Source organism: Diplotaxodon limnothrissa, linkage group LG6 (genome assembly GCF_057381915.1).
Source record: "Diplotaxodon limnothrissa isolate DT_005_m linkage group LG6, D_limnothrissa_male_GT1.1, whole genome shotgun sequence".
Lineage (NCBI taxonomy): Eukaryota > Metazoa > Chordata > Actinopteri > Cichliformes > Cichlidae > Diplotaxodon > Diplotaxodon limnothrissa.
In genome coordinates, this window is record NC_140601.1 from 11,302,485 (window position 1) to 11,319,004 (window position 16,520).

The 16,520-nt window shown below is 42.3% G+C and overlaps 1 protein-coding gene across 1 annotated transcript; it reads right to left on the reverse strand.

The window, feature by feature from the left end:
- Positions 1-7,867: 7,867 nt before the first annotated feature.
- On the reverse strand, positions 7,868-12,365 carry cbx6a (chromobox homolog 6a). The gene is made up of 5 exons (XM_085355626.1): positions 12,169-12,365; positions 11,077-11,120; positions 10,877-10,942; positions 10,067-10,133; positions 7,868-9,151 (listed from the first exon to the last, which is right to left on the reverse strand). The coding sequence occupies exons 1-5, from the start codon at positions 12,235-12,237 to the stop codon at positions 7,868-7,870; spliced, it is 1,530 nt and encodes a 509-aa protein (XP_085211752.1). The 5' UTR covers positions 12,238-12,365.
- Between the last annotated feature and the right edge of the window lie 4,155 nt (positions 12,366-16,520).

Consider the following 16,520-nt stretch of genomic DNA (forward strand, 5'->3'; position numbering starts at 1 on the left):
TTTTCACTGTGTTTTACAGCAGCAGCCATTGTGTTGTTAGGTCTGAATCATCTGCAGTTTTATAGCCTTCTTACTCACACAGACATCATCGTGCTTACGTCTTCCCCTGACTTACAACAGAAGTCGACCAGCTGAATGTTGAAAAACTGAGACATATTGTTGAAAGTGCATTTATTTTTCTCAAGCAAGCTCTGGATGCTCATCACGTCTTTTGAAAATACATGTTTTATTCAACGTTTAATTTCAGAATGAGCCTGTACTTACACTCAAAGGAATGGAAACAACTTGTATTCTTTTTCTTGTTATGCAGCACTTTTATTTCAGTCCATCTGAGATCAAAGGCCTGTTTGTGCTGTAGGTGGACCATGAATGAGTTTGACAACCCTGGACTTCAGTGTTCTCATTTTAAGGCAGGTCAAACGCTGACGTTTGACACCAAGGTGTTCTTTGCTGTTGGTGTCACGAATTATCGGGTTAATGTCAGCAGGGCTATCTTTGTCACATCCAGCGCCGCTGTAGCTAAAGGAGAATTTGTGTATCTCTGCGTGAATCACCAGCAGCTTCTCACGGAACAGCAGCTTTTGACACCCTTGGATTGCTACATCGTTACTGCAGCAGTGTTTACTGTATTTGCTGTGATAGTGTAGGAGGCGAGTAGGTTTTATTAGCGTTAACCAAAAAAATTAAGGTTGATGGATATGTTCAACAGGTTCAGGGACTTGTTCATTACTTCATTTCTATTTCATTCTTAGCGGCTGTTGATGTCTGTAACACACTTTCCAAAAGATATTTCTCTCACAGCTGTTAATATAAGCGTCAGCCTGGACCTCTCGATTCACAGTGACAGTTTTCATTAGCTAATGCCTAATTGCCTAATAATGTGTAGGTCCCCCTTTTGCTGCCGAAACAGCCCCGACCTTTCAATGCATGGACTCCACTGAAGGTGTAATGTGATATCAAAATGTTAGCAACAGATCCTGTAAGCTGCCAGGTGAGGCCTCTATGAATCTGACTTGCCCAGTACATCCCACTGAAGCTCGACTGGACTAAGATCTGGAGAATTTGGAGGCCCATCAAAACCTTAGAAGCCACAGGCATGAAAGGGTGTATGTGATATGCAACAAAGTAATAATGCCTGCTTGCCTTCTTCCCATAGTGCATCCTGGTGCTAGTTGTTCACCAAGTAAGCAATGCACACAGAGCCCCACCTATGTGATGTAAAAGAAAACGTGATTCATATAGAGCAGCCACTTTCTTCCACTGCTCTGTGGTCCAGTTCTGATGCTCACATGTTCATTGTTGGTGCTTTCAGGAGTGGACAGAAGTCAGCACAGGCACCCTGACTGGTCCACAGCTATGCAGCCCCATACACAAGAGTTCAAATAGCTTAGTATTGAACCACCAACCCTCCACTCATTAGCAGATGAACCTCTTGAGGTACAGCCTCCACCCAAGAGTAAGTGGCTGAGGAAATAGGGTTTTGCATTTTCGTATAGCTGTGCATAGTAAATGAATTAAAGGTGTGGAGTTATATCTAAGCTATTTTACAGAGTGGATTAAAAAACACACACTCACACTCTGTTTGATGAACACAAGTGACTTTTTTTAAGGATTTAATTGATGTCTGGAGAAAGACTGTGAAAGCAGCCCCATGTGTCCCACCCAGTCGGGTACAATGATGATAGCATTCAGGCAGTGAGCAGCAGTGCACTGGCTAGATTCACAGCAGCCAAAACATGGTTTCCAACCAACAAGGTTGAAATTGCAGCAAACAATATTTTCATATGGATATCAGATGAACAGATGATTTAGAATATGAAACCAGATCCGCAGCTCCGGCAGCCAAACAATTCCCTCTGCGCTCCTCGTCTGACGTCTCTATTGTCAACACCACTCCAGGCAGCCAGTCAAATTAAAAAGTGCAGCTGTCAACGCTGGAAGATCTAAAGTGAGATTTATTGTCTCAGGGCTGGTTGTGTCAGATTTTGAGCCCATCCATGAATGGCATAAGTGAAAACCTGGAGCAGCTGGTGGCACTTTGTGTTTGTCAAAGTCATTAGAATTCACCGTTTGTTCAAAACGTCTTACCTATCTGTTCAGTGTAAAGCGACAGACCGGCTAAGTAAAACCAGCACTGCCGTCTGTGTACGGTTGGGAAGCGAATGTAAACACGTCCTCCGACTGCTTTCCTTCCAGTCTGCAGAGCCAACGAAGGCATCTCTGCCTCTTCTTCTTGTGTGCTTGCTCCATAATACAGGAGGTGAGGTGTCACCCATTGATTTTGCAGGGCTTATGTTTGAGAGTGTTTTTTAAAAAATTTTCTCGATGCAGCTTAACCTTGTTAGGAGTCTTTTTTTCAGTGTGGAACATTGCAATCAACTTGACCCGGCCTTTTCGCTGTGAACAGGCTGGAATATTTATGAAGCAAAGAGAAAACATTCACTTTTAGTACCTATTTTGCAAGGACACACACAGTTTAAAATTTCTATTTAACAGGATATAAGGAATACTGTGGAACTACACTGCTGTGTTAGTTTTTACCCTCAAGTCAAACTCCTGCAGAATGAAATGAATGAAATCACATGAAAAATACGGAATATGTATCTATAACCATCAGAAGCTCAAACACCAAACGCAGATGGGCTTCAGTCTAATGACCAGTAACCCAGATTGTGGCTTAATCTCCAGAGGTGACTGAGCTTGCACTCACTAATGCACATGTGTATGTTATATACACACACACAAACACAAACACACAGATGTTGGCCACTCGTATCAAACTCTGGGTCTGTTTTAGCTCCATCTGGCTCATACAGTAAGCGCCTGTGGTATCGGGCCAGGAAGGAAACAGACAGAGAACCAAAGGCAGCACGGGGAAGGAGTGAAAGGAGACTACATGTGTCTTTCTGTTATACGTCCCACAGTCTGAAGGGTAGAAGAATAAAATGAAATACTGCCTGTGGAAAAGGATGAAGCTGTTTGAACTCGACGTATTCATCTCCACATCAAAACACACAAAGATGAATACACAGGCGTGATGACCTTAATATGACCCCCAACTCTCACAATCCATCTGAGAACACAGATGCTGCTGCTCCATTACTCTGAAAGAAAATGAGCAGCTCAACAGCGCCTCACGGTGGACTCTGGCAATAGTGCTCAAGTGAAATTGGTCTTTTTTTTTTTTTTTCCAGATGGTCCAAGCAGGATCATTATTAGCCATTTCCGCTGTATCAGAGTAAGAACTTATCAGTGTTTTTAAGTAGTGTACGTACCATCCATGAGTAACTGGAAGCCTTTTCATGCTCTATATTTCTGTGGTAAAAACACAAACTAACTTTCATATATATATATATTTTTTTAAATGATTCGTTTTCCAATAACAGAACTGGTCTCTATGTGCAGCCGGCTGTGAGAGGCCCGTTACATATCGGTGACACTGTCTGAGAACATTTATATATGCATTATATTTTTGTTTGTGTTGTACTTCGTAGACGTTCCCTGTACACTCTGCCATGTGAATATGAACAAACATGACAAATAGGGTGGTGGATATGGAGAGATTACCTGATGTGAAGCTCTGGCAGTCAAACATTTCCTGCACAGTGTCATATACATACAACACACACACCTTTAAACATTCCATTAACTCAAGTGCTTTCTGCACAATCCTTTGTCATTGTTGCACTTTTCTGTTGCACTGCCTTGTGTCTGCATCTTTCTGTTCTGCCTGGTGTTGTACTGTTTTTGCAAGTTTTGCACACGTGCACTTTATGTAGTGTGCATGTAGCACCATGATCCTGGAGGAACACCGTCTCATTTCACTGTGTACTGTACCACCATATATGGTTGAAATGACAATAAAGCCACTTGACTTGATTTCCCTCTCCACCTCTTTTCTGATACAGTTAGGGCCAAGTTTTTGGCCCTTTCAGTCTGACGTTAGGGTGAACTTACTAAGCCATACACTCCTAGGAAGATTTAGCACTTTGTTAACACACACCAGAACACTCCAGAGCAGCAAACTGTTAAAAAAAGTCTAAAGGTGCTCACACTTGATAATGAATTGAAGGAATTGCGCGTCTGATTAGCAGCGGCCAGCTGCTACTTTTGTTCTTATTTCCTGTGAAAGCAGTAAAGGTACACTTAATTTTTCAGAGGAATTCAGAGTCCTGTGAAATCTATTTAACAGACGGCTGTAGCCCGGGTCAGGTGAGGTTTCATAAGTTGGGCAGATCTGGAGTTGATTTTAAGTGTTGAAGTTGAATTGATGAGCCTAACTCTGCTGTCAGCACCACTTCGGGCACCAAGTAAAATGAAAAACTACAGCTGTTAATTCTACAGTCTGCCTCTTATGTTAAATCACACTAAAATATGACAACAGCCAAAAGGAAGTTTTTTTAGAGAGCTTTTAATTAAAAGCTTTGTACGAGAAACACACAGAAAGCAACAACAGTAACAGGTAACGTGACACTGAATACATAATCTGTACAATAAGGGTTTGTAAAACATGCTTCTGAAGTTCAGATACATTACAATGTCAGCCTCCAACTCCTCCTCTTTAGCATCAATACAATGTACATAATTCATATTAGCATAAAACCAGACGAAACTGCAGTCTTGACATGTAAAAATCAGTGAGTCCTTCTGATCAAACCCATCTTAGACTACTAAAAAAGCCAAAAGAAAATGGCATTCAAATAAACATCATCACATTGACAATGTTATGCATATTTCAAAAAAAAGTACTTAATTACAGTACAAACAACAAAATAATGCTCGTTTCCATTTCGTTAAGCATCACATTTCATACGTTTAAACAAGGATCCTTCTTTTTCTTCTAATTAGTGCCAACATGAATCTAGCACTTAGATCACATAGAAAACTATTTAAAAGGGGGGAAAGAAAAGCTTTAAAAATCGGAAATTATAAAAACCAAGAGCCCTATTTGGTTGAAAGAGGCCACTAAATCGAGTTGTGCTACTCCGTATGACAAAGAATAAGCAAAAAATTTAAAACAAAATTTTAAAAAAACATCACTTAGCAGTCTAATACCTTACAAATCTACCAACTGCAAGAGTCACTTCTATCCACCACTTAAACATATTATAGAGTAGATGAAAAAATCTATTCCAAATTACAATATATCCATTTGAGAAGAAAATAATTCTAGAAAAAAAATAGGACCACTCTGCTTTTACTGTGTCAAATAAGGATTTAAGTAGTGTTATTATCAACAGACATCGATTCGAATTTGAACTACAGACCGTTTTTCTTTTTTTCTTCATATTAATGGATGTGTCATTTTGGAATAAATCCTTCCAAGTGTAACCTATGAGAGAGAGTACTGAAACAGCACTGACAACAACTAGAACCATTCAGTATATGACAGGAACGTCGCCTTCGCCTGTTAAAAGACACGGAAAAAGCGGTACTCGCAACTTCTGGAAAAGAAGACGACAGAAAACATAAAAACTTATTACAGTCTGCGACCCTTAAAGTCACCGAGCTAAAGTCGAGATTTAATGACGTTTTCAGCCGTTCTCTTTGATAAGAGTCAAGTGTGATGAGGTTACAGTTGCCTCGAGTGCAGCCGACGGTGAGCTCTAAGGCAACGCATGCGGAAGCTTTTAATATATTCTAACACATACTGTAGATAGAGCGGAGTTTAGAGCCGAAGAGTCTGGGAAGGCCTAGAAAGAGCAGGAGGAAAAAAGAATCTGTGTATAAAGGGGTCTGTAAAGGTTTCTTTAAAGTACGGCTGACGCGTTTGAAGGTAAGGTAACGTACACGGCAAAAGGTTTACAGCCAAGAACACAAGGGCGCTGGATCAAACCGTTAGAGATCAAGCAGCTTTTCTAACCATCCAGCTCCCCGACACACCAGCTGTACTGTGATCCTACTGAAAGACAGCCTGTCTGATGTGTCTGAAAAGGGGAAGACAACTGTGCCAGCATCCTCTCCAGTTATTAAACAGCGGTCCAAAGGTTTTATCCTTCATAAACGGGTAAAAGCAACAAGACAGAAAACAGGCAAAACGGCGCTTCATTTAGGAAGTAAAAACGCAGTGTCCTGTTTAGACTGGAACATCGAGGTATCCTTGGTCCTCACTGTTCCTCTACATGTGTCCAGGAGCACTGTTTACATTAAGCTGACAATAAGCTCAACTAAGTCTAAAGCCAGGACTTAAAAGACATGTTGGGCCTCAGTTATAGCAAAACAAATCTTGGTACAACAGGAGCAAGAGGCAAAGTTGTCTTACTTCTCATCATGATGACTAGAGTCTGATGGCTATAGGACTAGATGAACCCTTTTCCACTACAGTAGTGCAGGTGCCCCCTGTAGAACCAGTTTCATGCATTTCCACTACAAGAAAATATCAATGCTGGTTCCAAACAGCCGACATTCAGCAGCTTCACAAAACTGACTGCGCCAAAAGTTGTAACCACCGTTGTCTCTCAAGAAATTCACCAAACACAGATTCTCCATCCCGTGTAAATCACCCCAGCCTTTGCTACATAACCCCATGTAATGTTCGGTTATGAATCTGCGGAAATGTAGGCTTTTCGTCGTAAGGCACCCAAGTTGGAAGTGGCTTCGCACCGGCTCTGCATCAGTGGAAAGACACACGCATGCCCTATGGGTAGCAAGAATAAAGCACTTCTATTGACGTTACTACCAGAGCACATACTAATAAAGAACAGTTACGAAGCATAAAAGGACAAACTGGCAACATCCACAGGACGAAAAGCATGGGAAACAGCTTTTAACCAGTCAAAAGTGGAAGATAAATAGACAAAACTTAACAGTCGCTACATTGTACAAGCCACAGCTGCCTGGATTCATGTTCCACAGATTTGAAACACCTGTCGCCGAGTCAACTTCTATTTTTAGCTGCATTTTGTCGACGTTCAGTCTGAACTGTGTTCAGCTCATGTACCTTCTAGACCTGGACAGTTTAAGAAGTTAATTTTAGCGATTACGGCATACAGAGAAACTGTTCAAATTCACTGCAGACCAGTTTAGGGTCTTGGTGGACGTTATGGAGTCGAAGTAGGTGGCGGGAACAGAGTGAAAAACAAGGCAAATATGTAAGAGACTGCAAATGGCAGCAATAACTTAAAAAAAAATTACTGAATTTCATATTCTTTATCAGCCTTTATGGTTGTGTGTGCATATAAATACTTATATGTATATGCATGTGCATTCAAGAGAGCAAGAGGAGAAGGCTTTGGAAAAACTGATAAACCACACAGAATAGGTTGGTTTTTAAATGATGCAGTCAAGTGCATTTACCTCGCTATTGCATCGATGCAATATCCAAATCCAGCTGTGTTAAGTTCACTGAGTTGAACTTCCAACGAGACTAACAGGTCAAAACACCTGCAGGCTGCTGACAACAGCCTCCAGAGCAGAGCTTGCATCTAAATATTAAGTTTCTTCCACACAGGCCGAGTATGCCTTCTAAAAGTTCAACCTGCACACTAAACGGGCGACGGTTCCACTTTCAGGACAATGTTACATTGTACCAAACAAGATAAACTCAGCATGAAGCAAGTGAAAGAATTACCACCATTTCCATCCAAGCCAAACAGTCAGTGTTGTGCAAGTGGACAAAATATGGCAACTGAAATGCCAAGAAGGGCGTATTAGCTGCCCCATCTCAAATTTATATAATTCTTCTAAAAAAAATATGTCAATGTTTTTAAACTATTCAATGACAGGGCGGTGTTGGGTTATATTTCATTACTCATTACACAAATATGGACATACCCTTCAAGGTAAAGGTAGAAGCGAGTTGAAGTGGCATGACACTTTTTTTTTTTTCCTTTCTTCAATGGCATTTGACTTCATAATGTCCGTCCTCCTATGGCTTCGCTGGGGAGGGGTCGTCGGAGGCGGCGGTGGGAGGGGGGGAAGAGGCATTTTCGGGGCTAGCAGAAGGTGAAGCGGGGCAGGAGGCAGGGGATGGGAACTCTTTTATGGTGACGGTGACAAGGTTGGTGGTCACATCTGTGACCACTACATCCTTGCAGCTCGGAGCCATTTCAGGGTGCCAGTCGGGGTCTCCCTCAGCGGGCACCCTTGGAGGTTCGGTGGGGGCAGAGGTTTGGTCCCCGGGAGCGGCAGGGGGAAGCGCGGTGGGCAACTGGTGTTTAGCCCTGCACTGGCGAGGATTTTTCCTGCCTTCCTCTGAGGGCACCGTACGGTCCGGGGCGCCCTCGTCCTCTTCGTCTTCCAGGGAGGAAGAGGGAGAGGAGGGGAGGAAGGGGGATGATGATGATGCAGCCTGGTTTGCATCTGAGGACGCGGCAGGGGTGGAGGACTTGGTGCTCTGGCTCTTCTGAGTGTCTGCGTGAGGTTTGCTGGACTTGGGATCCTTGCTAGACGGCGAGGCCCCAGTGGAAGGCTGAGACTGGGCAGCAGCAGCATTGGTGGGAGATTTTCCTTCAGACCCACTGGAGCTGGAAGGAGAAGGAGGTGCCTGGAACTGAGAGGGGCTGGTGCGGCTTTCCCTAGCTCCTGTGCTGGAGCATGAGCTTGGGTGGGAGTGAAAAGGCACAGGTCCTCCGCACTGCAGCCCGAATGGCTTCCCGTACATCGGGAACCCCAGCATCTTCAGAGGAGGCTGGAAAGGTCTATATGGGGCTTCCCTCTTCTTCCCAATGATACGATTGCGGGATGGGATGTTCTGACGTCCTGCCGAAATATTCCGACCCCCGGCCGCTGTGCCACCCCGGCCCGCTTTGTCGATGACCTTCAGATTGAGGATGATTCGGCCTCTCTTGACTTCCCGGGGTTTCACCCTACGGTTAAGGATGCGGACGGTTTCAGAGAAGGGAGAAACGTGCATGCGGGACGGGAAGCCACCAGGGTTGGAGAAGGTGGTCGCCATGGGGTCTGTGCGAGGCAGAGGGCGCCGGGACATCCGGTGGCAGCGGTGAATGTCTTTCTTCAGTTTGTGTGTGGCCGCAAGGGAGTTAAGTTTAGGGGAAGGTGCGACAGCCGAGCTGGAGGACGACGGTAAAAGATGCGCTGAGGCAGAGGAGGAGGAGGAAGCTGCCCGGTTAGAAGTGGACGAAGTAGGACGCAAAGTGGTCTGGCGGGTGTTTGAGGCTCGGCTGCTGCTCTCTCCTTTCTGACCGCGAGCCTGCGAGACAAAGCACATTTAAGAAACCATTTTTGTAGAGTGAGCTTTTTGAACCTCTAAACACGTTTACTGAGTGATACACAGCAACAGCAGCCACTTTTAAACATTTGGCTAAAACATCTGGCTCAACTCCAGCACCTCGGACTGCAGCTAACCCTGGTAGCTCTTGCTCTGCTCTTCAGCAGTGTGTGAACCAGATCTCCTCCAGCTCATTCTAGCTACAATTCTGGAGGGTGGAGCTGAGACTATGTAACCATGGGCACTCACTTAAGTTAGTTGTTTTTGGCAACACTAGAGTCACAATGATTTATATCAGCCATTAAAATGCTTCTTGGATGACAGCGTTGTAACTAATGCCTCAAAAGTGCACACTTTCCAGCTAATTTAGCTTATATTAGACTAAAGTTAATTTGAGATCAAAAGAATTAAAATTAACAAAATCAGCAGTTACAAAGAGAAGTTAATGCACCCAACACCACAACGTTTAGCCGTGCTGAATGTAACTTCAGTCAGACGTGTCTCCTTTGTAACTCCATTTATTGTTGTTGATATAAATGACCCTCCCCCTTCACACGGCTTTCTGAAAGCGTTTTTCTATGACCAAAGGTTGCTGCAGTATGTGCCTCAGGTGAAATGTAGCACAGGACAAATGTGTCCCTGCCGCTCACGCTTCTTTTCATGTCATTTTCCAAAGACAAAGCATGCACTGTATGAAGATTTAAATAAACTTCAGACACCGTTTGAGGTTCAAGTAGGTTGACCTTTTTCTCAGCTTTAACAGCAGAAACCACAAACAGAATGTTCCACTTTCCTGCAAACTAGTCATAGTTTCCAGTCCACTCGTCAAAATTTTAAATATGATTTCAGATGCAGCAGCTCCTCCCTGTGGAGGAGCATAAAAAAAAAAAACTGTACCTTCATTACAAGGTTCTTGGGTTTTGGTCCCCTTTTCTTTGGCCCGTGCAACTCTCTTTCCCGCTCTCTAAAAAAGAAAAAAAAAAGTAGTGACAGTTAGAATGGCATTGACCACAAATGAAAAGACACACGCAACAAAAAGAACAAGAGAACGAGAGCAAATAGAATGACTCAAAGGTGATGACAGACATGAAAGCTGTGGGTGAGCGTGGGCAAAAAGAGCATCTCTGCAGCCATGTCAGAACACAGTTAGGTTTCCTTTTAAAAAAAAAAAAAATCTTATTCTTTGCTCTTATTTTCATCAGGGATAATGTTGAAGAAGGACAGGAAATGTAAGAGCCAGCGAAGAGAGGAATGACATGTAGCGAAAACACCGTTTCAGTCATTTGTTGTATCCCCTGCCTCCCATTAAAAGTTTTCTGATACTTGAACTTTACTCTAAATATTTCCATGAGCAGCACGAGCATTTCAAAGAGCTTGGCAACAGACAAAAAGAAGTTCGGTGCAGATTTTTTTTTCAATTAGGCAGCAAAGAGGAGGAATGTAAAGACACGAAAGGGGGATGCGGGGGGATGAAAGTATGAGTAAACACAAGCACTTAGAGGAAGAGACACTGGAAGTAATTTAAAACAAGAACACATGATAAAAAGGTAAATGGGCCCGGGGGACTGAGCAGACATGCTTTAGACTTTTCAAGATAGGAGCCAAAATATAAAAACAAGCAAGAGAGAAAAAATAAATACATAAATAAAAATCAAGACTGATTACTCAAAGCACACGCAGGGCTCCTCATGAAGCAGCTACACTCACTTTTGCTCAAACCCCAAAATCAGCCTGTCATCCAGGATGTTCTCCTCCGGCTCCCAAGTGCTGTGCCTGAACACAAATGCAGCAACATGAAGAAAAACGCATGCATTCATTTTTGCTCCAAAGCACAGTTAATGTGCATTTTTCAGCTGAATCGAACCAATGCTTGTGTCACATTAACATTGTGGATTCAAGGCACTCACTTCATTGCCCATCCTTTCCATTTCACCAGGTATTCGAGCCTTCCCTGAAAGAAGAAGACAAATGTTAGAATTACTAAAACAGTTCATATGAGAATAGATTTTTTTTAAAAGAAAAAAACAACAACATTCAAACACAGGTTTTGAGTATTTTAATTACAAATAGGATATTCTTGCCTTTACACCAACATGGGAACAAAACTCCACATGCTGTTAATGCACAGCAACACCAAATCTGCAATGCAACTGAATGCACTTTAGCACATTTCAGTCCAAGTTACAGAAGATGACTTCATTTCTTTCACGTCTTCGCTAGGGTTAAATCTTCCTATGTTTTATAATAAGATCAAATACATTTCACGTTTGAGTATCGTTTATGTGAAATCTACGTTTGTTCGTGTGTTGCAAGTGTTTTACAGCAAGAAGGATACGCTAAAAACTCCAAGCAGGGACTTCTGAAGCCATTGGAGGCACGGTGGGCCTTGCTGGTTAACTGTGTATACCGGCAACTTCAGAAGGCAACATGCCATAATGGACAGAGTCTCTTACATGCAAAATACTGAAAACACATTGGAAACTCTCAAAAGTCCTTAATCAGCTATGGTTGAAGACTCCTTTCCCATCACCGGCGTATGAGAACTTGTGCTTCTGCAACCACCTTCATAACTCGCACGAGAAAGTAACAAAGTCAAGCTGTCGTTAATGTGGCAGCTACACATAAACTGGGCTATGAACCGCTGACTGTGACCGTATAGCTTTAGCTACCATTAGCTGGCAAGCAAACCAGGCCTCTCAGTTTCACAGCACAGTCCACAATACCATCAGCGGGGCTAGCGTGTCTTTGCAGCCACCCCGTTCTTTGTGTTGTTTTTATTGCCCTGTCGCTGCCTCAATGTCCGCGCCACGAGTCATAAGCCTCGCTGCTCTGATCTAGCTCGGACTAGCAAAGTAAAAGCAAACGCATGAAGGCCTCTGCAGTATTTCATAGGCGTAAGATGACAGCCCTGAGCCTATGGACTAAAGCAGTGCCGCGCTGCCGACGGGGAACATCTGCACGTAGTCAAAACACGCGGGACAGTGGCGGCTGTAGCTCACCTTACGGACGCGGCGTTTAAGTATGGCTTCCGCGGCGAAAATGCGATCTCCCGCCGCCGAGAGCTCCATGTTTCATACCCGAACTGAGCTACCTGTCTCGGTGTCCGTCTCTCCAGACGACAAGCTCCGCTGTCTGCACGGATCGACCAAACCGTGCGAAGGGCTGCACACACACGGAGACAGCACAGCAGCAGCGGCGGCGGTGCGACCTATCTGGTCGCCGGCAACCCCAGGAGAAAAAAAGCCCGCGCGGCTCTGAGCTTTAAACATCAGCGTCAAAAGACACGAAAAGGTTATTAACGTTAATTAAATTATTACAGACCTAATTAGACTTCATACAAATGTTTTAACACCGAAGGTCATCGGAATTTTACATTGTATTTATATTTACATTTCATAATGTTAACTGGTTTAATAATATTTGCCTTATTCAAGTATTCAGTCACACATTTGAACCAGTGGACAATTTAATCAATGGCTCTTTTCAAGCGTCCCACTAAGCCACGAAAATTCCCTTCTATGCCATGAAATTGACAAATTTTATTTACATTACTTTGTTAAACATGTATTTATTTATTTAATTATTTTAATCATAAACATAAAATAAACGTTCGGCATTTGGTTTGAATGCAAAACATTAGTCCTCCAAGTTAAAAATTCCCTCTGGTTTAAGGCAAGAAGCTATTTATGAAACAATTAGTAGTAGTAGGGGGGGAATCGATACAGCACAGTACACTCTCAGAAATAGGGGTACCAAAGTGTACCAAAAAGGGTACAAATGCTTGTCGCTGGGGGTGTTCCTTTTTGAAGGACATTTCTGTACCCTTTAGGCTTGGTACATTTTTGTACCTTATGAAGTTGTACCATCTGAGGTACAATCATGTACTTTCCTAAGACATAAATGTACCTTGAAACTATAGTACAGAAATGTTCTCTTGAAAAGGGTACAATAGGGTACCTATGAGGGTACCCCCCCAGCGACAACCTATTTCGTACCTAAAGAGACAAAAATGTACCCCCAATAGTCCAAAATATTTGGTTATTTAACCATTTATTTTCGATAATAGAATCACATCAAAGCACTTAAACAACCACAGGAATACATCCTTGATTACATTCGTATATTGCTATAGGACATGTCAAGAAAAATACATTCATTTAAAAAAAAAAAAAAAAGTAAACAATCACATAAAGACATTAAACACCTGAACACAATGTTTTGACGGATCACAGAGATGGCATGTATTTAAAAAACTGTCCACACAAATGTTTTGCTCTACTTCAACAAGCACGCACATACATACATACGCGCGCACACACACACACACACACACACACACACACACACACACACACACACACACACAAAAATGTTCTTGCAATCACGTCACACAGAATACCTCAAGGACACAAACAGCCTATCATCAACTAAATAGGTGTCTAGAGCTTGAAAGTCTAATTCATTTCCTGGATTGAACAGGATCGAGTCATTGTCAACTGCCACTTGGTAAGCATGGAAATGACATTCATAAGTGCAAGGAAGTAACAGTTTCCCATACAATACCCAACAAGTATCAACATTCAAAATATACTTGATTTTAAAGAATTGAGGTATGGCTTCAGTGTGTACATGGCCAACTACAAAAACATCCTCAAGTTCATATTTGACACTGCTGACAGATATAGCAGACACACGCTGAAGCACTTTATCCTGAAAATGCACATCTGTAAAACTTTTGTTCATTTCCAGAGCATTCTGTAAGTCACCTGGCAGAGATGAAAATGGCACACTGACACTTGTGCTGAGTGAATGTTCAAAGTCAACAAGCAACTTATCTGAAGAAAACTCCCAGCACTGTTTCATTTGATGACGATTGCTAAGAGTTGCAGTGATCTTGCCATGCAAAATATTGCCATATATGGCAATATTTTGCATGGCAAGATTGTTTTGATACAGGCTCAAAACATACTGATATTTTATTAAATCACTTAAAAAGTTGCTGGATGCTAGGAACAAGAGTGCTCATATCATCCAACATGATCCATCCAGCATTAGCTGAGCAAACTCACATTAAACGGGCTTAACCGAAAACTCATCCAACACTGGACACACTTAGCTTGATAAAGCTTCATCCCAATTCAGTGCAAACTAATGGCTCAGTCACATAAGTAAAAACAGCACAGCAACATTCTTGAATCTACACAAAAAAAAAGACTGTATGATTGGTGATTGTATTGTATTATTTTGTATTTTCTATTCTGCACTGATTGCAACTTGTGGTGATTACCTGGTTGCCCATAGCTTGACAAGTTTACACTTTCACGGCCACTTTGGATCACAAGAGGATTGCACAGGTCACCTGATAGGTGGCGACCTCTCTGCAAACAGTGCAGTCTGACTTGGATTGACTGTAATCACTCTAAGAGGGATTGCTGAAGTCTTGCAAATGATTGTTGTCAAAGTTATAAATGCAAACAAATTGCCAACATATTGCCATCAGTCTGAATGAGTCTTTGTAAATGAGCACAATATAAGGAGACTCAACCCATCTGTTGAACTCCGCTTATATAGAACCGGAAGGTCAAAACTAAAGGATGTTGTGACCTTGTGAGACCCTCAAGGAATCTAAATCTGACAGTTTGGAAACATGCATGAGTGTCCCACCGGAGACTCTTGCAGTACTCTTCCTGTTCCTCCTTGCGCAAAGGAGCAGACACCCGTGTCGTTGGTGGGTTGATCCAGCTCTCCTCATGCCTAATGGGATCTCATCTACACTATTAAGACTATGGAGACCCAGCAAACCTTCTTGTAGTGGCACGTATAGATAGGCCATCCTAAAATGGGAGCTGCGCTACCTGTGCAACCTGAATGTGCCGTTGTTCTACCAGCAGTAACAAGGACACTAACAAAAAACAAAAGTAGAGAAAGATCAGTCAGGAAAGATAAGGGCAGGGCAATGATCTATGCCTTGTTGTTGCCTCTCAATGGCTTGTTATTCCTGAGAGGATTGACTGATATCCCCGAAACTTAACTGAGTTGCTGTTATAATGTGATAATCACATGCTCCCTTAACTTTTTTTTATTTTTTTTGTGTGCAATGTATATGTGACTGGTTTGTGTTCAGGCTTTAAGTATTGTGTAATTGAAGGAGTGTTGTTAAGGGAGGGACAAAGCTGACTTTGTCACAATTCATTCAGCTTGTTATTGTACTGAAAGACTCAGGGCTTTCACTTTAACTCGTCTGATAAGTACACCCTGTTATAAGCACGGTTTAAGTGTAAGTATCGAAAACTCTAAACTCTTCTTCAAACATGATCATATCTCTCATAGAAAAAAACAAAACAAAACAAAGATGGCAAAAGCCAAAATGTCACGAGGATTCAAAAACAAAGGCGATATATGCTGGAGGCTGGTGTGAATGTCAGGTTTTTCTGGAAGGAAAAACAAACAATAAGAACAGGTCACTGGTGTGATAAACATGCTGTTTTGAAGCTTACTCAAAGCCAAAGAGAGGTTCACATTTTATGACACAGTCATGGTACTCTTAAGCTTCTTGTGGGGTATGTTTTACAATAGCGTTTGAACCAAGGACTTGCTGACAACTAAAACTGCTTAATAATGATAATAATAATAACAGTTTTATACCACATGACTGTTATTTGGTAGCTTATGTTCAAGCTAAACTTTCCTTTACATCAGTCTGTCGTCTTGCCTTTAAGGGAGCCTTGTTGAGAAAAATGAACAAAATGGAAACAAAATTTTTTACTCAAAATATTTTTATTGAGCAATTGTGGATACAGTTAACAAAAAAGAAAAAAAACCCCAAGGGAAACATAAAAACTGGTTACACTGAATACAAAACAGAACTTCTCACGTTGGAACAAAACGGAAAAACGGAGGAGCGATTGATTCCAAGAAAACCTATCTTTGCAAACCACACAGAAATTAGCTGAGCTTCACATTTACATTAACACAGTAAAACCTATAGAGTGGTAGGTCATCAGACCTCTGTGGGATGAGCAATTCTGTTAGTCAAAGGACAGCACCCAACGTTTTGCCCCAGTGATATACTTATCATCCTCACCCACTGTACCAAAGAGAGCAAGTAGGGGGTTGAGAGCCAGTTTCAGGTCAGTAGCCTTGTTCAGAGTGTAGAAAACCGCCTCCCAAAAATTTACCAAGTCAGGGCAGGTCCAAAGCAAAGCATGTGGGTTAGATTGGCATCATCAGACCCGCAGCTGTTACAGCGAGGGATAGAGCCAGGATAAATCTTAGCTGATTTGTATTTAGACAAGTGGGCCCTATGAACTACTTTGAATTGTGAGTTGTGTGAGTTGAATTGGGAGTGGCG

Excerpts from the sequence above, each read along its gene's own strand:
- cbx6a (XM_085355626.1), bottom strand. The coding sequence starts at position 12,237 with ATGGAGCTCTCGGCGGCGGGAGATCGCATTTTCGCCGCGGAAGCCATA. Across the intron at positions 11,121-12,168 it reads TTAAACGCCGCGTCCGTAAG|GGAAGGCTCGAATACCTGGT; the intron begins GTGAGCTACAGC and ends TTCTTCTTTCAG. Across the intron at positions 9,152-10,066 it reads CCAAGAACCTTGTAATGAAG|GCTCGCGGTCAGAAAGGAGA; the intron begins GTACAGTTTTTT and ends TTTGTCTCGCAG.